Below are 22301 nucleotides of genomic sequence, written 5' to 3' on the forward strand. Positions count from 1 at the left end.
GATTGGCAGGTGGCTTACTGAAGGGCTCTAAGCTTGAAAGCGGCAAGGGTTGTCTGTCAGTTCTGCTAAGCCTTCGTCTCAAATGTAGATGTGGTGACCACAGGACCCCTTCTTTTAATCATCTGGCTGAGCCTCTGCTGGTTGGAACCATTGTCTCGTGACCCTGCGGCAACTGCAGAAATCGAAAGTCCACCTTCCCTTCAAAGGAGAAAGGCATCAGTGGAAGGCATTTGTGACTTCCGTCTCAGGCTAAGCCATGGCCACTGGCTCTCAAATACCTGTTCCGCCAGGACAGGGGTCTGCAAACTCATTAGTCAAAAGAGCCAAATATCAACAGTACAACGATTGAGATTTCTTTTGAGAGCCAAATTTCTTAAACTTAAACGATATAGGTAGGTACCCTGTTTATTAACTTAATAAACTTTAATTAAAGTTTTAAGTCTTAATTAAACTATAGGTACACTGAATAAAACTTGATATCATACTTAATAGTGATCTTATTGATAAAAATTAAATTGTAAGTCCCTGTCATTTCCCCCTCCCCGTACGGAGTCCTCGTCTGGAGGCCTGGTCTACCGCCATAAAAGCCTATTGGTAGACCTGGCCTCTGAAGGGGGACTTTTTCCCCTCCTCGGAGTCCAGGTCTACTGGCAAGAAAGCCAGTGGGTAGACATGGCCTCCCAATGGGACTCAGCCGGAGGCCAGGTCTACCAAAGGAAGCCCGCCCCGCCCAACAGCTGATAGGCAGGCGGGGGGGGGGGCAGGAACCGCCGAGCCACCCGCCCAGCAATCGCGCGGCTAGAGGGGAGGGAAGGCTTTAGCCTCCCAACCATTGAGGGCAAGGGAAAGGGGGACCCGGCCATTCTCCATGGTGGGGGTGAGGAAGAGACAGCGCGCCCGCTCGCCTGCTCTCTCGCGCTTGCTCTCTCTCAGGCGCGCCGGCTCCGCAGCCTGGCTGCCGGCACGAGCGGGCACGAGAGCAGGGGCTCCGAACCAACGGGCCAAAGAGCCGCATGCGGCTCGGGAGCCTCAGTTTGCAGACCCCTGCACCAGGAGATCACCTGGTTCAGCCAGCTAATCTGTTGCTGCTGACTCCAAGTCTGTCAAATCAGAGGGGAAAAACAAGTTCCCTCTGGAGTCTCTTCTGCTGCACGTCCCTGTGATACTCTGGGCGCTTTCACACATGCTGAATAATGCACTTTTAATACACTTTATCAATTGTTTTACAAACAGATTTTGCCATTTCACACAGTAAAAGCCAGTGTGATGTAGTGGTTAAGAGCGGTGGTTTGGAGTGGTGGAGTCTGATCTGGAGAACCGGGTTTCATTCCCCACACCTCCACATGAGCGGTGGAGGCTAATCTGGTGAACTGGATTTGTTTCTTCGCTCCTACACATGAAGCCAGCTGGGTGACCTTGGGCAAGTTATAGTTCTATTAAGAGCTCTCTCAGCCCAACCTACCTCACAGGATGTCTGTTGGGGGGGGGGGGAAGGTGCTTGTAAGCCGGTTTGAGTCTCCCTTAAGTGGTAGAGAAAGTCAGCATATAAAAACCAACTCTTCTAAAATCCAGCTGCAAAGGGCATTAAAAGTGGATTGAAAGTGCATTATTTGGCATGTATGAAAGCACCCTCTGTCTCAGTCAGCTCTGGTCCTTAAAATTCTATCCCCCAGAGACAATCTGCTCTGTTGGGAAGCACCAAAGCAAGAAGTGAGATGCTGCTGGAAACAAGAACTTTATATATGGGGACAGCAGGCTGCCTTAGCTTCTGCCTCTGCGCGTTGATGGTGGAACACAAGAGAACATCATTAGCAACAACTGCAGCAGGGTCCTGGGCTATCCGGAGCGAGTGGTGACAGCTTTTGCTGGCCCTGGGAATGTTTGTTTGCTGTGGGTTTCTGAAAGATCAGCTTATCCAGTGGGCTTTCCTGTCTTGGAGGAGGATCTTGGCATCTCTCTAAATGTAGCTCAGGGAGGTGACTGGCAGTTTTCTCAAACTCTGCTTTGATCTCCTAAGGGGATTTGTGCCCTAAAGACTGTCTGGTGCTAATCTTTTAAATGTATTAACTAGAAACATATGAGCACCTGGTGATATTTCCTCCTCTTCCCCTACTCCCACACACGACCACAATGTTTTGGGGTTTCTGCAGTTGCCGGTGTCCGAGCCCTAGGTGAAGATGTCAACACATGCGCCATGGGAAGAATATTTCAAATGTTTAGACATCAGCAGGTACTGTTCAGGTACCTGGGAGTTCTGTCATACTCTAAATGATGCTGTGCCTTTTGTAGCTGTGAGAATAGACCTGTCTTCAGAGCTTTGCTGGGGCTGCATCAGACATAAGAAGAGCCTTGCTGGATCAGACCAGTGGTCCATCTAATCCAGCATCCTCTTTCACATAGTGGCCCACCAGATGCCCTAGAAGATCCCAGACAGCCAACAAACAAGACACAGAGGCTAACGCCTTCCCTTGGGGGTGTTTCCTAATAGTAGTAGTCAGAGGTTAACTGCCTCTGGATGTGGAAGTTTCCTTTAGTCACCATGGCTAGTAACCATTTATGAATCTGCTTAATCCCCTTTTAAAGCCACCTCTGCTTGAGGCCATCACTATGTGATACCAGCGGGTGTAGTGGTTAACAGCAGTGGTTTGGAGCAGTGGACTCTGATCTGGAGAACTGAGTTCGATTCCCCACTCCTCCTCATGAAGCCAGCTGGGTGACCTTGGGCTTGTCACAGCTCTCAGCCCCACCTACCTCACAGGGTGTCTGTTGAGGGAGGGGAAGGTGATTGTAAGCTGGTTTGAGTCTGCCTTAAGTGGTAGAGAAAGTCGGCATATAAAAACCAACTCTTCTTCTTCTACATCCACTGGCAGTGAGTTCCACAGTTTAATTACTCACATAGTGAAGATGTTCTTCCTTTTGTCTGTCCTGAATCTCTTGCCCAACAACCTCACTGGGTGCTCTTGAGCCCTCTCTATGATCATGGGAAGCTGCTTGGTACCAAACAAGGTCATTGATCTATCAGGTCATTGATCCATTGATTCTGACTTGCAGCAGCTCTCCAGGTTCTCAGGCAGAGAAGGGTCTTTCCTAATACCTGCTGCCTGAGATCTTTTCTCTAGAGAGGTCAGAGATTGAACCTGTGACCTTCACTTCCTTTACATGCAGCTCTATCACTGCCCTTCCCTATGTCCACTCAAGACTGGCAGCAGCTTTCCACAGCCACTGGCAGAGACGTTTTTAACCTGGAGGTGGAGCAGGGAACCTTCTGCATATTCTTCCAGTGAGCCACAGAGCTCTATGCCCAAATGGTCCAAAGGCCATTGGTTTATTCTGGGCCTGCTCAGTGCAAGAAAAAGGAACAGGATCTGGTCTCAAGGTAATTCGTGGTGCTGTTATCGCCCTCCCCTAGGTTCCTTGGATGTCAGGATGGCAGCGTCGAACTTGGAGAACCAGCTGCACAGCGCCCAGAAGAACCTGCTGTTTCTCCAGCGGGAACATGCCAATACGCTCAAGGGCCTGCATGCCGAAATCCGACGGCTGCAGCAGCACTGCACAGGTAATGGGCCAAGGGTCCGCCTCCCTTCTCCCTGGCAGTTTAGGTCAGGTAGAGCTTCAGCTCTTACATAAGAAAGGCCCTGCTGGATCAGACCAAGGCCCATCAAGTCCAGCAGTCTGTTCACACAGTGGCCAACCAGGTGCCTCTAGGAAGCCCACAAACAAGACGACTGCAGCAGAACCATCCTGCCTGTGTTTCACAGCACCTAACATATTCGGCATGCTCCTCTGATCCTGGAGAGAATAGGTATGCATCATGACTAGTATCAGTTTTTACAAGAAGACATGAATACTCCTCTCTTCCATGAACATGTCCACTCTCTTCTTCAAGCCTTCCAAGTTCCATTTATTCATGTGTAGGAGGAGGACTTTTCTGCCGTTTCCTAAACGTTTGTTTGTCTTTCAGATCTGACGTATGAGTTGACTCTCAAAAGTTCAGACTTGACAGGTAAAGCAACTCGATGTTCCAGGTTGTTCTTGGGCTAAGGTGGGGATGGGCAACACCAGGGAATAATGTTTGGCATATTCTCATTTTGATTCTCAGACTGAAATGTTCAGGGGGGGAAATCTGTAAACTTTGTTATATTGAACAGTTCAACATCAAACACAGCAAATTTGTGGATTGCCAAGACTAAAAAAGGGAGGCTTTGGGGGCTGGCAGCGCTTGCCAGAGGTTGTTCCCATCTGCCCCGGGCACTGGTGATTTCATCTGCTAAGGATGTGCTAATTCCATTAACACAACATGACAATCACCATGAGGTGAGAAGTGCCCCATTCTCTCCCAAACACTGCTTGGCGCAATTGTGAGCTCCTATTTTGTTGTTGTAGATACACATTTTGAAAATTAGGGCGAAAATGCATGGGAGGCTTTGCCTTGGATTTGCCACTCTCTAAATGCACATTTTCTCCAGCCAAATTCTCAAAACTAAAAAATAAGCCCCCGTGCAGAATTCTGAGAATTCAGATGGAGAAAATGTGCAGCTAGAGATCGGCAAATCCAAGGCAAAGCCTCCCATGCGTTTTTGCCCTTAGTCTATATAATCCTTAATGGCAGTCTGTTTCCTTTGTTATTCACTTGCTAGTTTTCTCTTCTCAGGCTGGAGAATTGTTAAAATCATTTAGGGCAGGGAGCCCCAATTTTTTTGAGCCTGCAAGCACCTTTGGAATTCTGACGTGGTGTGGTGGGCGCAGCAACAAAATGGCTACCACAGGAGATGGAGCCAGCAGCTGCCAAAGCAACATTTTTAAAAAAATCCGCACAGCCTGTCAAATCTCCAGTAGTCAATCAGAAGCCTTGCTGGACAAAAACCCTACCTGGTCCCACCCACTTCTTAAAAACACCTGAAAAGGTGTCGGCGGGTGCCATGGCACCCACGAGCACTGCGTTGGGGACCCCTGATTTAGTACTTTGTTGGGTGCCTGTGGGGAAATGTGCCTGCAGAGCCCCTCTTTCTTCCGTTATCCCCTTAACTGCCTACTTAACCCTTTGTGTTTCTTAAACTTTGTAACATTGTAAACTGTACTGTTCACACACACACACACACACACACACACACACACACACACACACACACTGAACTTCCTCATCTTTCTACTGCCTGGGAGCTTTGTTGGGCATATCCAAATATCTGTCAACTGCACAGGCTCCAGCTGGAATATCGGGTCAGGTTCAAGGTGGTGGTTATGACCTTTAAAGCTTTACATGGTCTGGAACCGTTGTATCTACAGGGCCACCTCTCCTGGCATGTTCCCCAGAGAAATTTACGTTCATGTAATACCAACTTACTGGTGATCCCTGGCCTAAGGAGAATCCAGTTGGCCTTGACGAGGGCCAGGGCCTTTTCAGCTCTGGCCCTTGCCTGGTGGAATAGCCTCCCTAATAAGATCAAGGCCCTGCAGGATCTTCAGGAATTCCGCAAGGCCTGCAAGATGGAGCTATTCCGCCGGGCTTACGGTTGAGGCCAGCGACGGTTCTCATTATAAATACTGGCTTCCCTAATCCATCCCCCCCTCCCCCGCTGCTGAGCACCACCCCCGCTTATACCATCTTGGGGGTGGTTCAGATTCATCTGCCAGCCGCAGATGGCTATTTTGTGGATTTTAGCACCATCGGGGGGGGGGGCATTGCCCTATTTATTAGATTGATCTGGGCTATTTTAAATTGTATTTTTAAATGTTTTATTGTTTTAATTATATTTTGGATCATGTAAGCCGCTCTGAGCCCGACCTTCGGGTTGGGGAGGGCAGGGTAAAAATGTAATAAATAAAAATATTCCCTGGGCAGGCGCTTGTGCCCTCTGTTTTCTTCGGAAGTCCTCTGGGAGGCTGTCGGCAGGCACTCTCTGTTGTAAGTTGGGTGGGCCTTTTCACGCTTCCCAGTCTGAGAAATTCCGACACAATGGCAGTCCAAGAGCTCGGCTTCTTTTGCCTAAGGAGCACACGGTATCCTTTGGCCATTTTCTTCTCATGCATTTCAGCAATCTGTATCTCTTCTTTCCAAAATAGCCAAAGAGAGCAAGGGCTGCTTTCCAAAGTAAGGCGGAGAGTGTTTCTGCACCCTTGTGGGTCAGTTGCTATTCTTAACATGAAAGATAAATTTTCAGCCATGGGGCTGTGCGATGCTCGTGCGATAAAGGTCGTGCCTGGTGTGAAACTCTTCCTCTCTGTTCTTTTAGAAAATGGGAGTTCAAGGAGTGAAGAACTCAAGAGAAAGTGTGAAGAGCTCGAGGCTCAGCTCAAAGAAAAAGAGGCCGAAAACAACGAGTTGCTAAAGGAACTGGAGCAAAAGAACGCCATGATCATGGTCCTTGAGAACACCATCAAGGAGAGGGAGAAGAAGTACCTGGAAGAGCTCAAAATGAAAAGCCATAAGCTGAACATGCTGTCGAGCGAACTGGAACAGCGGGCCAGCACCATCGCGTACCTCACCTCCCAGCTGCATGCGACGAAGAAAAAGCTCATGAGCTCGAGTGGGACTTCTGACAGCTCCCCTTCCGGAAGCCCTGTGCTGTCCAGCTATAAGCCGGCCCCTCCCAAAGAGAAGCTCCCGGAGACGCCACGGCGCAGAATGAAGAAGAGCCTGTCTGCCCCGCTTAACCCCGAATTTGAGGAGGCCTACAGGCTGGGATCGGACGGACGGAAGCTGCTGCTGCGGGAGCCGCTTGACGCCATGCCTGACCCCACGCCCTTTTTGCTGGCCAGGGAAACGGCCGAGATCCACCTGCTCAAAGAGAGGCCTTTGGTCATCCCGCCCATTCCTTCCGAGCGCCCCTGCGCAGAGCCCCACAGCCCGGCGCGGGAGAAGCAGCACAGGGCTCACGTGGGCGTGGCGCACCGCATCCATCACGCGGCCCCTCCCCAGGCTCCGCCAGAGGTTGAGACGCTGGCGGTGGATCAGGTGAACGGGAGCAAGGTGGTCCGGAAGCATTCGGGGAAGACAGACAGAACTGTTTAAGCCAACCGTTTGGGGGCGGGGGGTGACTCTCTTTATGCACTGTGATCACAAATAGGGTTAATTGCATCTGCGGTAAATTTAATTTCTCCCTTCCGAATGCCCCCCCCCCCCCGCATGCCAAATTTCTTCCATCACTAGAATAATCTCCTTCGGTGGCACCGCACTGCCCCCACCCTGACTGTGTCCATATTCGCAGAGTCTCTGCTTAATGAAACGCTGTGGCCAAACTCAGGTGTGTCTGCCTGACTGCTTGCTTCCAATGCTCCGTCATTTATTCTAAGCGCCCAGGCAACAATCTGCATTATTAATCCGTAGCAATGACAGCACCATCCTCCTGATAACCCTGCAGCACTGCGTATTGGCTGCTCATGGTTCCAGCATCCCCCGTATGTATCACATCACACACAATCCAGACAAATCCTTCAGTGGGGAGGGAGGCGGGAAGGGGGGGGGCTGAGCTGACTTCGATGCAGATGTTTGTGTGTGAAGAACCAGACCGGCTGAGCGAGCCTTTCCCCCCATCCATCGCCTGGTCCTGATCACAGTGTTCATGTTTTTCTGTTACGTTTTTATCTAGAGCTACTAAATTCCCAACAAACTCTATTTTGTTAACCCTTGCTGATCTTGTTTTGTGTCCTTTTGTTCAATGTTGGAAGTGCTGCAATCGCAGCTGGCTCTTCCCTTGGAAGAAGGAGAGAGGGAACGGTTGGTAACAGGCCAGGAGGGGACAAATCTCTCAACTACCTGAAACACAAGGTGGGCTTTTGTGGGCTTCTACTGGTCCCAAAAGGTAGATCAACGAGACACATTAATTTGGAGGGATCCAAAATACTCCTTCAGTCCAGGTTGGTCCTGTCTTTATGTGAGATTGGTGGCAGTCTCTATGGGTGGGGGGCAGTCTATGTAATGTGGTGTAAGGGAGGGAGAAGCACATCTGCATTTGGGGTGATTCTCCCACTTTTGGCCCAGCCAGGACTACAGGTAGCTGCTCTCCAGACAGACCACAAAAGGATCATTTTTAAATCTGGCTGTCCCTTTCGATTGCTCGAGGAAGCCTTTTGTTTTGGAATTTCTAAATGACATAGTTGTGCACTTCATAACCTATGACAGCTAAAGGCATCCCGGCCCACAACTGTTTTACACTGTGACTTTTCACAAAGAGGTTCTTCTCCTCTGGGGTGGAGTCAAGGCAGAGAGTGGAACCCAAACGCTGGCCACCTGAGCCACTGACAAAAGTCGCTGAGTCACTTCAGTCTTTGTCAGGTAAGCATAAAAACAGCCCCATTGCCTGGTAAAGGTGGAAAGCAATTTTTGTTGGGGGCGGAAATGTCACTAGCTTAAAATGTGCCTTCTGCTCCGCTCTTAACCTGGCCAAAGGGAAAAAGCAGTGTGCTTCACTCTAGGACATCACACAGCAAGGCGTGTGGCTGGACCTGGGTAGTGTTTGGCTCAGTGGTTGGTTTCTTGGACATGGGGCCAATTCAAAGAGCCATTTCCCCCCCTCCCGTTGGCACATCTTTAAACTGTCAAGGAAGTGTGGTACCAAAGCACGAACGGCAGATGGAAGCCAGTGCTGGTAGTTGTATGTAGTCTTGTTCAGGAAGTATCCTGCCCCAGCACTGCTGAAAAAGGGGGCTTAACTTTTGCAGAAAGCCAAGCGTGTATCTTGGAGCCACGGGGGCCCCTTTAAGATTACTCCTAAGTACAGGACTGACTCTCCTGAAAACCCCATAACATTGGCCAGCACCATTTCCCCACCCTGTCTTGAAATGGGCATAGCGTTTGGAGTGTCTCTAACCCATTCCTGCCTCCCTGGTTCATTTATTTTGTTAATTTGTCCTCATGTGTTGGGATTTTTTCTTCTCGAGTCAGCACTTGAGTCTCTCTTGGAGACTGTTAACGGGAAACGTTTACTTTTAATCAGACACCATTTTTAAATGTATTGCATTGACCACCATTGGTTTTGATCATTTATCTACTATATCTTCTATTTACTCCCATATCCAGTGATGGAAAGCAAACCTAAGATTCTGGGAGAACGGTACTGTAAAATTAAAAATGCTCTAAACCTTTCTTACAATCCTGTGGCCCCCAATATATGGCAGTCCGTGTCTGATTTCACTGGGATTTCACTTGGCACCAGCTAAGCAGAAGAGTATTCAAAGAAGCCAAATTATTTACATCTGCTGCATCTTCTGGCTAAAAAGCACTGTTTCTCTTTGGGGTTTTCTTTATTTTTGAAAAAAAATCTTTATTTCCAAACAAACAACTGTAATACAAGTGTATTAAAAACACAAACAAAGGAGTGCTACTTACATTTTTAAAAGAAAAAAATCTTCTGTGAAATGTGTGTTCAGAATCTCAAAGAAGACTCCTTGGGGTCTGACTAAGGCCAGGTGGGATCGGTGTCACCGGTGGGAGAGGCCGCAAAATCGCAGCGCTTTTCTGGCTGGCCGCTAATCAGCATTCAACGTGAGGCAAACCCCCTGCAGCACCCAGTGGGAAAGATGCCTCGTGGTGAAAAGGTCAGCTTCAAAAACCAGGCCCACCCCCATGGCATTCCTCCTCATGGATGTTGTATACACGGGCGTTCGGAAGGTGTTCTGAGGGGAAGCAAATGACAGAGTCAGAGCGTTACTAAGCGTGGTCCGGGGGACCCCCAAGTTCCATATCTGGGACAGCTCTGCCTTGTGAAGGCGCATCTGTTATCAAGAGCAGCTTGTGAACCAATAGGCAGGGCTGGTTCTTTGCGGAACAGTAATCGGTGAAGAGCTCGTGACATTCTCAATATATTTGTGGCTATGCTAGAAATGGAGCGCTCTCATATGGACGGTTGTGGCTAGAAGGGGAAAGGCGTTCCATCAGAGAGAAGTGTCTCTTGGTGTCAGTTCAACTCACAATTGTGATATTACAGAGCACATAGAAGCTACAAAAGGTGGGCAGATGGCAGGGAAGAGATCGTCACAGCAGGAGTGCTGAGAGTCATCTCAAGTTTCCCACTTGGGTGGGGGGATGACTGCACCTACAGACCTGTCTGAAATTAGGTGACACTCTTGACATGAAAAGTGGCTGAACACGTTTGCTTACGGGGGGAGACGAGGTTCCCAAATGCCTGAGTCCAGGTCCCTGGGTGTTTCGAGAAAGCCCTAAAACCTGCTCTTGGCAGCTCATACCTGTAGCTTGAGCCGATGGGCCTCGATGGGAATGATCTTCAGAATGGGCAAGTCGACAACCAGTACTTTGGGCTTGCTCTTGATGAGGCAGCCGTTTTCCAGGTCCCAGTCACCACCTTCCAGATACAGGCCCGAAACAAAACACCCTGGGGAGGGGGAGGAGACCAGAATGACAAGATGATGGGGTGGGTGGGGAAAAGCCACTCTTTGGTAATGAATACACTTTGGCTCCTCAAATGTATTATTTCATAAAGCTCATGATGTATTTTATTATAGACGATCCTGAAACATCTGCATGTACTTGTCACATCAAGATTCTACGTGGAAGTTTCTGGCTGTTCTAGAGTTGTTCAATTGATCTATACACTTGTCAGGGATGCTCTAGGCTGATCCTGCATTGAGCAGTGGGTTGGACTAGATGGCCTTTATGGTCGCTTCCAGCTCTATGATTCTATCTGTCAAATAATGGACAAATACTATTTTTTTTGTGCCACTGAGTTGCAACCAACTCATGGTGACCCCTTGAAGTTCCACTTCATGGAGTTTTCAAGGCAAGAGATGAGTTGAGGTGGTTTTGCCATGGCCTTCCTCTGCATAACAACCCCGGTCTTCCTTGGCGTCTCCCATCCCAGTACTGGCCCTGCTTGGCTTCCAAGCTCTGGCAAGATCAGGCTAGTATGGGCTATTGGGGCTGCTACACTGTTTGTGGCAACTGCACAACCCACTCCCAATCATTAACCAATTTGATAGTGATGTTGACTAGCTGTTAGGATGAAACAAATTAAATTTTTAAAAATTGAATTATTGTTACTTTTAGGTAGTTTTTAAACATGAACAATTCACAGAACAGTCTCTCTCTATGGCTGGAGCACTGAGGATGCACTGCAGGTACAGCAATTAAAATAACAAAGCCAGCAAAACTATTAAAAGCAAAAGTCCATTTGGAAATGCCTGCGATTGTAGCTGGTGCCTGACAGAAGCTCTGCGACGCTGCCAGGTTTGCCTTGACTGCCACGGGGCCTGCCACCTAACACATCTGCAGTCTTGGCTACAGGCAATCTTTGATCAGTCAATTAGCCAGCAAGGTCCAGCCTTTAGTGAATAACCACGAACATGTGGAAAGCAATCCACCTTAGCACGCTCCGATTGCAATACGCCAACTCCGTGCTCTTCTGGCTCCATTGACTCATTAGCTCATGGGCTCTTGGAATGCTGTTTCTATGAGGACCTTGTGTGTGTGTAAAGTGCCTTCAAGTCGCAGCCGACTTATGGCGACCCCTTTTGGGGGGGGGGGGTTTCATGGCAAGAGACTTAACAGGTGGTTTGCCAGTGCCTTCCTCTGCACAGCAACCCTGGTATTCCTTGGTGGTCTCCCATCCAAATGCTAACCAGGGCTGACCCTGCTTAGCTTCCGAGATCTGAGGAGATCACCTTAGAAGATGATAAATCTCTCCTCTTTTAATACATAAATCCAATGCCTCTGTGTCTGATAAGGTGCCTTTTTTATTAAGTGACAGGGATCCCAAGGCTACATTGACAGTGGCCAAATTTATCTCAGCCCTTATATCCCTCAAACATTAGATTCAAAACTATGCTGCTCAAGATCAATGGATCAAGGAGCTTCTAAGGGGGAAAGGAAAGGAAAACACCAATATGTTTTCTGGGAAGGGAGCCTCACAAATCTTTAATTAGAGTCCTACCTTGGCCTGGGCGTTCAGTGACTTCGTCAACTGTCCTGTATTTGGTCACTTGGGTATACAAGGTGGAGCGATCCAAGGGCCAGCTGTTCTTCCTGCAGGTTGCCTGAACAAGTGCCGTGAGATAAGACTCGGGGATGTGCAGCCCTGACAGCCACATGACGTTGGGTTCGCTCTCGTCCACCTGCAAATGCAAATGTATCGTTGCCAGGTCCAAATAATCACAGGCACAATCCAGGTCAGCCAGGGCTGGACAAACCTGGATTCCCATTCTGCCAGGAGGCTCCCTGGCTGGCCGTGACTCTGTCACACCCTCAGCATAACCAGGATTGTTGCGAGGGTAAAATGGAGGAAGCAGAGAACCCTACAGGCTGTCCTGAGCTCCTTGGAGAAAGGAGAGGATACAAAATGTGAAAGAAATAATTGGGTGCATTTAAACACATCACATTTTCCATGATCTTTTTGTGCTAAGAAGCCAGCATGGTGCAGTGGTTAAGAGAAGCAGATTCTCATCTGGAGAACCGGGTTCGATTCCTCACTCCACAGCATTCACAGCTCTTTTAGCACTCTCTCAGCCCCACCTACCTCACAGGGTGTTTGTTGTGGGGAGGGGACAGGAAGGTGATTGTAATCTGGTTTGAGACTCCTTAAAGGTAGAGAAAATGTGGGTATAAAAACCAACTCTTCTTCTGTTGCTCTTCACGTGGCATAAGCAGAGAGCATATTCAAAAGAAAACCTCTCGCACTCACCCATGCCGTGTACTGGTTGTGCCTATTCCGAAAATGGATCATCCAGTTCCCCAATGTTTTCAGCGTGTCGGGGGCCAGCTTCCTCCAGATATTTGGGATCTGCCCATTAAAGAGTGCCCGGGCCACCTCGTCCAGTTCATTGCTCATTCCAACCTCCCCAGCCAAGGCCTGGTGAGAGATGAGCCAAAGAAGTCTTGTTACATTTCACTGCCTGATGGGAAAAGTGGGGTGTGTCTGTCCTATGAGGAAAGGTTGAAGGAGCTGGGTATGTTTAGCCTGAAGAGAAGACTTAAGAGGGGATATGATAACCATCTTCAAGTACTTGAAGGGCTGTCATATGGAGGAGGGTTCCAAGTTGTTTTCTGTTGCTCCAAAAGGTCGGACCGGAACCAACGGGTTGAAATTAAATCAAAAGAGTTTCCGTCTAGACATTAGGAAGAATTTTCTAACAGTTAGAGTGGTTCCTCAGTGGAACAGGCTTCCTCGGGAGGTGGTGAGCTCTCCTTCCCTGGAGGTTTTTAAGAAGAGGCTAGATGGCCATCTATCAGCAATGCTGATTCTATGACCTTATGCAGATGATGAGAGGGAGGGCACCTTGGTCATCTTCTGGGCATGGAGTAGGGGTCACTGGGGGTGTGTGGGGGAGGTAGTTGTGAATTTCCTGAATTGTGCAGGGGGTTGGACTAGATGACCCTGGTGGTCCATTCCAACTCTAGGATTCTATGAGAGAGAAACACACAGAGAGACACAGAGAGAGCTCCTTACCCTTTGCAGCTCAGCCAGTGACCTGGTCATACGAATAATGAGCTTGTTAAAGCGTTCCAGTTCCTGCAGGAGCACCACCGTGGTCGGTGTAATGTCCATCCCAAAACACTTCCTTATGTGATCAAGGTCAAAGATGGCGGGCATCTTGTTCTCTATGTCCTTGGCCACTTGCCCAATGTATTCATCTCGACTTATCCCGGTACCAGTTTCACCTGAAATAAAACCAGTTTAGAGGTCAAAAATACCCACAAAAGACTCCAATATGACAAATGTTTGATTTTTGGGGTGATCTTTTCTTAATAAAGAGCTTCTAGTTCAGTGTTTCCACTGCAATGCAAAGCAGAATTATACCTTTCTAAGTCCACTGAAGGCTTAGGAGTGTGCTATCATTTACCAAAGTCAATTCTGTTTGAAAGGCACATTCCCAAGACCATTTAATGTATTGCATTGGGATAACGTAATCCTTACTCTACGTCAGCCATCTGGACATGTTTGAAAGACTGGCTGTCCTGTAAAATTCATTGCCCAGAATGCAGTGGTGGGAGAAAGCCACCCCTCCCCCATTTTAGATTCACCTAGATAGTTCTCGTGATCACTTAACTGGATTAGAATCACACTCCAACAGCACTTTGAGAGACTCATTCGAAAAGGGGATGTCTTTTTGGAAGAGGATATGCTCTCGGAAACACTTTAAAAAAAAAACCACTCATAGGAGTGAGCGGGCCCTCTGGAACTGATTTCTAAGGTTTCAAGTTTACATTCTGTGCTGAAAAGGAGTGTACATACAATAAAGACAGTATAGGAGGCCCACAAATATGTCTTATTATTCCAACATTGAACAAACTGCATACTCAATTAATGCTGCAGAAACAGCCAAATAGTCCAAAAGGTGGTTATTATACATCCTTGAAGAATGTAAATGAGTGTTATTATGACTAATTACTATGAAGTGTATGTTTATATGATGGGCTGACTACCACCTTGTTCTACAGCAAGTTCACCTGAAGAATTTATTGCAAGAGTTGGTGGTTGAATGTTGCACCTTTTTGACTATTTGGCTATTTCTGCAGCATTAAGCATGCTATTGTTTAATGTTGTTTAATAGCATTGAGTATGCTATTGTTTGATGTTGGAATAATAAGACATATTTGTTGGCCTCCTATACTGTCTTTATTGTATGTGAATTTTGTATTTACTCTGAAAAGGAGTGTAAGCTTTCAGTAGACTGGTCGTCAACTGGTGATCGAAAGTCATACCTGTTTGGGGTTGCAGATCCAAAAGGTGTGACCACATGTCCCGAGCTGCCTGTGTGTAGTATCCAATTTCTGCATTTGGGTGAAGGCCAAATACTTCTGGAGTGTTAGCAAGAGGAAGGGACTCAATCTCTTCTGTACAACGAGAACATGAAATGAAGGTGGGTGGGTGCACATGCATATGCGTGAAAAATATGAACACCAGACAGACAAAAGAGCCACTTCTACGTGTGAGGCAGTGGCTCAGTGGAAGAGACTTTGCTTTGCACGCAGAAGGTCTCAGGTTCAGTTCCTGGCAATGGCAGGGAAAAGGATCAGGTCGTTGGTGATTTGTTAGATCTCTGCTTTTGAGTTCCTGGAGAGCTGGCACACAGCTTTCCAGTGGGCAGTAGAAGAAGAGTTGGTTTTTATATGCTAACTTTCTTTACCGCCTAAGGAAGAATCAAACCGGCTTACAATCACCTTCCCTTCCCCTTCCCACAACAGTCACCCAGTGAGGTAGGTTGGGCTGAGAGAGCTCTACAAGAGCTGTGACTAGCCCAAGGTCACCCAGCTGACTTCATGTGTAGGAGTGGGGACCTTGGCCTGATCCAGCAGGGCCTTTCTTAAGTTCTCATGTTTGGGCCCTGGATGAGGCCACTAGCTTCCCTCCATGAATGGGTGAAGGATGACCACTTTATTTATAAGCCTCCATTTCTTTTCTGTTTTAGAAAGCACCATGTGAGATTCATGACACAAACCCCTGTTGGATAAAAAGCTGGCTTCATGTGGAGGAGTGGGGAAACCAACCCAGTTCACCAGATTAGTGTCCGCCACTCGTGTGGAGGAGTGGGGAATCAAACCTGGTAAATACCTGAAAAGGACCAGAGCCCCAAACGCCTTCACAACTATTAGAAATGATGGCCTGCAAACAGAGGGGAGTTTGCAGAGGCTATCTTTGCCTCCTCTTTCCCACTGCAGCCCCCTGCAATGCCACTCCTGAGAAAGTCAGGTGGCCAAAAGCTCTGCCATGACACCACTTGTAGTTCACTAAATCCATGGTGATGTACTGATGGCTACTGAAGAGGAGGTAAAGTGTATCTCGGAGCCACGGTAGTAAAGCAGACTTTGCAACTGACACATTGTCCCTGGGTATGGTTGGAGGGACAGCCAACGTGGTGTAGTGGTTAAAGTACTGGACTAGGACCTGGGAAACCCGGTTAAACCCCCACTTGTGCCACGGAAGCTTGCTGGGTGACCTTGGGCTAGTCACACACCTCAGCATCGACCCTGGCAAATATTTGGATGGGAGACTTCCAGGAATACCAGGGTCGTGACGTGGTGAGGACAAACCATCTCCAAATGTCTTGCTCTGAAAACCCTACGGGGTTGTCATAAGTCAGATGTCACTTGATGGCAAAAAAGGGGGGGTTGGAAAGCAGCCACCTTGCAGAAATCTGGTCAGCGCATGGATGGGAGACCTCCTGGGAACCTCCTGGGAGCTGCTCTGAGTTCATGACAGGAGACAGAAAGAATAAACAATGCTTTTGCTTACCAACAAATTCGTCCTTTGAATCCCCTTCAGGGATTTTGTAGTCAACATCGTCGTTGCAGAAAAAATGAAAGGGCTGGAAGGTGTCAAATATGAAGTCCCCCAGATACTCATCCATGTAGATGGACAGAATACGCCTATCAAAGCTGTCAATGGCACGCCCACCATACATCACCTGGAAATTGGTAAGGTGAGTCTTTAGGGAATACTAGAAAAGAGCAAGAGTCCAGTAGCACCTTAAAGACTAACAAAAATATTTTCTGGCAGGGTATGAGCTTTCGTGAGCCACAGCTCACTTCTGCAGATATCTGAAGAAGTGAGCTGTGGCTCACGAAAGCTCATACCCTGCCAGAAAATATTTTTGTTAGTCTTTAAGGTGATACTGGACTCTTGCTCTTTTCTACTACTGCAGACAGACTAACATGGCTACCCACTGTGAATTATCTTTAGGGAATACTGTGTAGGTAGGCGGGCCCCTCCTCCATTTACGGGGTGCCATTACAGGCACAGTGGCCCGAAACTGACATAAGAGCAAGGCACTGGTCCACACAAAATGGACGCCTCTAAGAAAAGCGAGGAATCCATTGTGTGCTTGTCAGGAGGCAGGAAGGAGTCGGCAGCTGTGCATTTTCCCTCGGCCCAGGGAGTGCCTAGCTGGACAATGGGGCTGACTAACTGCCATTGTCTCACCCTGATTCAATCAACGCCCTGAGCAGACCACTACTTGCATTATCTGCACCCTTCCTGGCACTCACTCAGCTTCAGGAGAATACTCCAAGCATTCTGTTGCCAGAAAATCAAGGATTCATACCTGTTACTATCACCACAAGCAGTCACTACTCAAGAGAACCATTCAGGTAATCTTGAGCCTTCAAACCTCTCCTCTCTCTTTTGTTTGAACCCCGATGTCCCTAAGTAAAAGCTATTCTTTGCCAGTTACCTCATGCTACCCCAGGGCTCATTTTAACTATAAACATTGACCCTCTTGCCATTCATAGTGTGAATGGCATACACCCCCACTTGTGCGTGGGCTCCCTTCTCTTTCCCCTCTCTACAGCGGTGCTTTCACTCAGACGTCGCTCTACTGGACGGGTAAATATCGCCTTAACCCTCACTCTAGAATCCCACCCCTCCTCCCTGTTATTTTCTTTATTAAGAGTTTTCCAAAAGGGACCTTATCCCAGTAAACGCTGGCAAAAGATCCTGGTTACCCAACCTCTTGCTAAGCTTAAGTCTCCACTGCTAATTGCTCCAACTAAAATGGAAATACTCTAATCAGGGTAACAACTGAGGCACGTGTGCCATTGTACCATTTCCTCAGGCACTGCACTGAACCCGCTGTGCTGTCAGGCCAGGAGAGCTTTCTGTCCATTGCCCTTTGCTACAAAGGCTTGTAATAATATCACCTTTCATTTTTTTAAAAGACAGGTTTCTAGCCTTCATGGCTCGAGGAAAAGTCTGATGACGCAACACCATATCTCATGCAAGCAGAGAAGATAGCATAGGAAAGCAAAAACTCCACATTTACTGTGCTTTCAAAATGCATTTTAAAAATTAATACGATGAGAGGGGTCGGCAGTTGCCAATATGTCAAGTTTTCCTCTGCTGAGATAAGAGCCTTTGTTTCAGAAGAGATGAAAGGGGAGATTTTCAAGAGGCGGCCGTAGGTCTCAGATTCCTTGGCAGATGGAATACACACAGGCTTGCCCTTAACACCCAGTACGACTGCTGCTTCTTATGCCCTCCCTAATCATTTCACCACAAGATGCTTGCTTACCTCTCCAATGAGATACTTGAGGCTCCCCCATGGGATTCTGTCATCGTTTTGCTGGAATGCTTTCGTCAGATAAGTATTGAGAATTTCCATGCAGACCTAAGACAGTGAGATGAGAAAGCTCGTGATTCCTGACCTTCAACCTGTTTCACCTTAGCAGATTCCACTTGTGAAGTTAACAATGCCTTCTTCTTAACAGAAATTGGAGGGGGGGGGAGACTCCCAATACAGATAAAAGGCAAAGGGGGGTGCATTCAGGAATCTGATGGACATGCAAATTGCAAGTTTAGGTCGAAACTTAAATATGGAGGGGGGGCGCCTGCTGTTCTCTTGCAGGATGTGTTTGCAGACACATGGCCTGTTAAAGTTATGAACGGTAAAAGCAAAAGCCTGCAGGCACAAGCCAGATTTTTATGGGTTGGGCCCTATAACAGAAACCAGGAAGCAAAACTGAGAGCTGCCAGACTGGGAGCTGCCCCTTTCCCAAGAAAAATGCCCCTAGAGGTGGAGTTTAGCCGTCCACCTGGAAGTCGGATTCATTGAAATCGTAAGGCACGTTCCAGCCAATCTTCCCAAACTTCCTTCTCTCCTGGACCACGGCATGGAAAAAAGCGAGGACGTAGACCAAGGACTTGAAGGCTGGGTGTGGGCACTGGTCGAGAGAGTCATGAGAAATTTTGAAGAAGGTGGCCCTCATGTTCAGCTTCAGCCCATTGGGGGGCTCGGTGACAACCTATACATGGGAGAAAATGAAGATGACCCGAGAATATCCCTGGGTGGGCAGCCAAATTTACTTGAGTGACTCCTGCTGCTCTTTCAGTGTGTGCATTGGGTCCCAGTCTCTATCCCCACAGTCCCTGCCAAAATTTTGCAAAAAAAACCCCACACCAAAACTCAAGCTTGTTAGCAGAAGCTCATTAGGAAAACTAAGCCACTGTCTGCATTCTTGGCCTCACCACTTTTCCTTGCAACCACAATAAGGTAAAAGGTAGTCCCCTGTGCAAGCACTGGGTCATTACTGACCCATGGGGTGACATCACATCCCGATGTTTCCTAGGCAGACTCTGTTTACGGGGTGGTTTGCTATTGCCTTCCCCAGTCATCTACACTTTACCCCTAGCAAGCTGGGTGCTCATTTTACCAACCTTGGAAGGATGGAAGGCTGAGTCGACCTTGAGCCGGCTACCTGAAACCTATTTCCGTCAGGATTGAACTCAGGTCATGAGCAGAGCTCTTGACTGCAGTATTGCAGCTTACTGCTCTGCACCACGGGGCTCTATCAACCACAATAATTGTAGTTTTCTTCTTGCGATTCTTCACCGCTTTTGCTCCTGATAGCAACTGGATGGTGTCCGTTGCATCTAACAGAATCACAACAACCCATATGAATGTATTTGCCAGATGCTGAGCCGGTCCATTGGTCCCAGGGTCGTCTGCTCTGACTCTCCAAGGTCTTACTCAGCCAGCAGTCTTTCCAAGCTCTTCTGCTGAAGTCCTTTCAGTTGAGGAATTCAGGAGCTGAGTATGTGAGCCCTTCTGCACGCAGAGCATACATTCTCTGCTGAAGTCCCACTGACTTGGCCAGGGCTACTTGAGAGAAAGCCATTTGCAGGACACCACCAGAGTGGAAAAGTTGTGGCCTAATGACAGACAGTGGTGTTGTTCTGTTGCTTCGACATCTGGCCGATGATGTGATTAAATTCACAGGAGGGATTAAGAGAAAGAGGAGCCAAGTTATTGTTGAAAGACCATGAGCAGAGCTTCTCCAGTCTGTGAGTCAGAAATAATCAGATCAGCTGGGATGCGATAAAAGCCTCAGACAGGGAACAGCTGGATGCTGCTATTCCTCTCCAAATGTCTGCCCCACTGACACAGAGGCCCAGCTCAGCAGAGGCACGGGCTTAACATTTTCATACATGGAAAAAAAAACAACAGAGAGACTAGCATATTTCATTCTGTTTGGGCCTTCGACCCAGATAACCACACACACACACGAACGCAAAAATTGTGTGTGGGCACAGCTGCTAAGATTTGGGGTGTTTTTTTACCTCTGAAGAAGAAGAGTTGGTTTTTATATGCTGACTTTCTCTACCACTTGAGGAAGAATCAAACCAGCTTACAATCACCTTTCCTTCCGCTCCCCACAACAGACACCCTGTGAGGTAGGTGAGGCTGAGAGAGCTCTAAAAGAGTTGTGACTAGCCCAAGGTTACCCAGTTGGCTTCATGATTAGGAGTGGGGAAACAAATCCATTTCACCTGATTAGCATCCACCGCTCCTGTGGAGGAGTGGGGAATCAAACCCGGTTCTCGAGATCAGAGTCTACAGCTGAAACCACTACACCACACTGGCTCTGACTCTTTCTGGTACAGGGGGGTGAGCTCAGGCTGGCCCTCGTCAAGATCAAAGCCCTGTGTGCAGTATGTTCAGCAAACCCCATCCCAGATGTTCTTCTACCTTTAGAGATTTCTGGAGTATCCCAATCGGAAATCCCTTGGTCGGGTCTGTCGTCAGCCACAAGCGGAGATCCGGATGCGGCTTGACAATCCTTTCAAGGGCCTTCTCCAAATCGATCAGCCACTTCACCAAGAGGTGACAGTTCTGCAGCATCAGCCACTGCCCGCGCGCCACGGCATTCTCCAGCAGCTGCAGTGCCACCTGGAGCGATGTCAAAAAAGGAACGCATGAATCTCATGGCGGCAATCTAAAAGGAATCCAGGAAATGGGTGGGGAACACCCTCAGAAGAAGAGAGCCGCCTCAATTTATTTACTGACGTTTTGCACCTTGGAAATGGGAGCAAGGGGACAGCAGACCATTTACTCTTCTGCGGTACATATAAAGGATTCAGAGCTTTCTGCAGCACACTGGGAGAGTGCATAAAGATGATGATGATGAAGAAGAAGGGTTGGTTTTTATTTGCCGACTTTCTCTATCACTTAAGGCAGAATCAAACCGGCTTACAATCACCTTCCTTTCCCCTCCCCACAACAGACACCCTGAGAAGTAGGTGGGGCTGGGAGAGCTTTAAGAGAGCTGTGACTGGCCCAGGGCCACCCAGCTGGCTTCATGATTAGGAGTGGGGAAACCAACCCGGTTCACCAGATTAGCGTCCGCAGCTCACATGGAGGAGTGGAAAATCAAACCCAGTTCTCCAGGTCAGAGTCCACTGCTCCAAACCACCGCTCTTAACCACTACACCACGCTGGCTTTCACGATGGCCGCTGCAAGTCTTTGTCAGCCCCCACACAGTCTGCGCAAGTGGCGCAGTCCACATCAAAGGACGTAGTGCAGAACATTTTATTTATACCCTGCCCTTTCTCGGCCAGGAAAAGCATTTCATCATCGTAGCTTCTGTGCAGTCCCACATGGGAACTGCGCACGCGCAGGCCATTTCCCAGCATGATACATTTGCTTTCCACCCTTTCAGGTTTAAGTTGAGAACTGGCAGTAAACAGAATTCTGCAATCAGGAGAAGGCAAAGGGCAGTGAACCATCATTCTCAGACACACACCAAGGCTGTGGGGTCCCCCAAACCCGAACTTTTCAGACCAAGCTTACCTTCTCCTGCCCTTGACCCATGGCCAGGAATTTGAGCCGATTCCCTCCAAAGCCCGTCCGTTCTGCTAGCTTCATAAGGTCACTGGCAGGGTCAGAGCCAGGACTCAGGATAAAAACAATGGGGGAATTTGGGGTGCTCTGCTCAAAGATGGCTTCAAAGCTGATCACCGGAGGCTGGACGTATCTAGGGAACAGAGGAAAAGAGGGGGAGATTGTATTTAATCATGTCAAAGAGGTCCGATTTTCTACAGGTTCTCATTTGTTAAGAAATAAGGAAAGAGGAACCACTTACTTCACCCCCATTGTGAGAGTGACATAGTCAGTCACCGCGCGATAGACACGATCCACCCGGAAGCAACGCAAAAGCAGCAGCTTCTGGAAGTTGGTGAGGCTCTTTCCGTAGTGCATGGGAAACGGGGCTTGTTCCAGGGCATCGATATCGTACCACTGCGGAGGAAACGAGAGAGGAGCATGCCTCAGTGCTGAACGCCCACCTGGTGTTGCTTCTCAAAGAAGTGACAAGAGGGCTTTCCAGAGGGGGGCAGGCTGGTGTGGCTCCTGACACAGTGCAGCAGGAACTGTGCTTTCACATGGTGGATTGCCCTACACGTTTTCCCATCCCTGCTGCACCAGCAGGAGAAAAGGCTTGACTGACTGACTGACTGACTGACTGACTGACTGACTGACTGACTGACTGACTGGCGGAGGAAGGAAGGAAGGAAGGAAGGAAGGAAGGAAGGAAGGAAGGAAGGAAGGAAGGAAGGAAGGAAGGAAGGAAGGAAGGAAGGAA

General features: G+C 48.3%; 2 protein-coding genes across 2 annotated transcripts in view; one reads left to right on the forward strand and one right to left on the reverse strand.

Annotated features, from left to right (window-relative positions):
* The first annotated feature begins 3413 nt into the window (after positions 1–3413).
* On the forward strand, positions 3414–7082 carry CCDC92 (coiled-coil domain containing 92). Its single transcript, XM_056859409.1, has 3 exons — positions 3414–3556; positions 3962–4003; positions 6231–7082. Exons 1-3 carry the CDS (start codon positions 3427–3429, stop codon positions 7007–7009), a joined length of 951 nt encoding a protein of 316 aa, XP_056715387.1. The 5' UTR covers positions 3414–3426; the 3' UTR covers positions 7010–7082.
* Positions 7083–9465: 2383 nt separating this feature from the next.
* DNAH10 (dynein axonemal heavy chain 10) overlaps positions 9466–22301 on the reverse strand; it is a 106378-nt gene continuing 93542 nt past the window's right edge. The window contains exons 62-73 of the mRNA XM_056859433.1: positions 21804–21958; positions 21512–21695; positions 20410–20610; positions 18476–18685; positions 17956–18051; positions 16182–16353; positions 14651–14782; positions 13395–13606; positions 12630–12797; positions 11883–12063; positions 10183–10328; positions 9466–9612 (exon numbers count right to left, since the gene is read on the reverse strand). Coding sequence (XP_056715411.1) covers positions 9466–9612; positions 10183–10328; positions 11883–12063; positions 12630–12797; positions 13395–13606; positions 14651–14782; positions 16182–16353; positions 17956–18051; positions 18476–18685; positions 20410–20610; positions 21512–21695; positions 21804–21958 — 2004 coding nt within the window. The remainder of the gene's footprint in view (positions 9613–10182; positions 10329–11882; positions 12064–12629; positions 12798–13394; positions 13607–14650; positions 14783–16181; positions 16354–17955; positions 18052–18475; positions 18686–20409; positions 20611–21511; positions 21696–21803; positions 21959–22301) is intronic.

Source organism: Euleptes europaea, chromosome 13, assembly GCF_029931775.1.
Source record: "Euleptes europaea isolate rEulEur1 chromosome 13, rEulEur1.hap1, whole genome shotgun sequence".
Taxonomy (NCBI): Eukaryota; Metazoa; Chordata; class Lepidosauria; order Squamata; family Sphaerodactylidae; genus Euleptes; species Euleptes europaea.

Bases quoted from the DNA above. Each gene is read 5' to 3' on its own strand.
- CCDC92 (XM_056859409.1), top strand. From the start codon at position 3,427: ATGGCAGCGTCGAACTTGGAGAACCAGCTGCACAGCGCCCAGAAGAAC. The intron at 3,557-3,961 runs GTAATGGGCCAA...TTTGTCTTTCAG, and splicing joins GCTGCAGCAGCACTGCACAG to ATCTGACGTATGAGTTGACT. The intron at 4,004-6,230 runs GTAAAGCAACTC...CTGTTCTTTTAG, and splicing joins CAAAAGTTCAGACTTGACAG to AAAATGGGAGTTCAAGGAGT.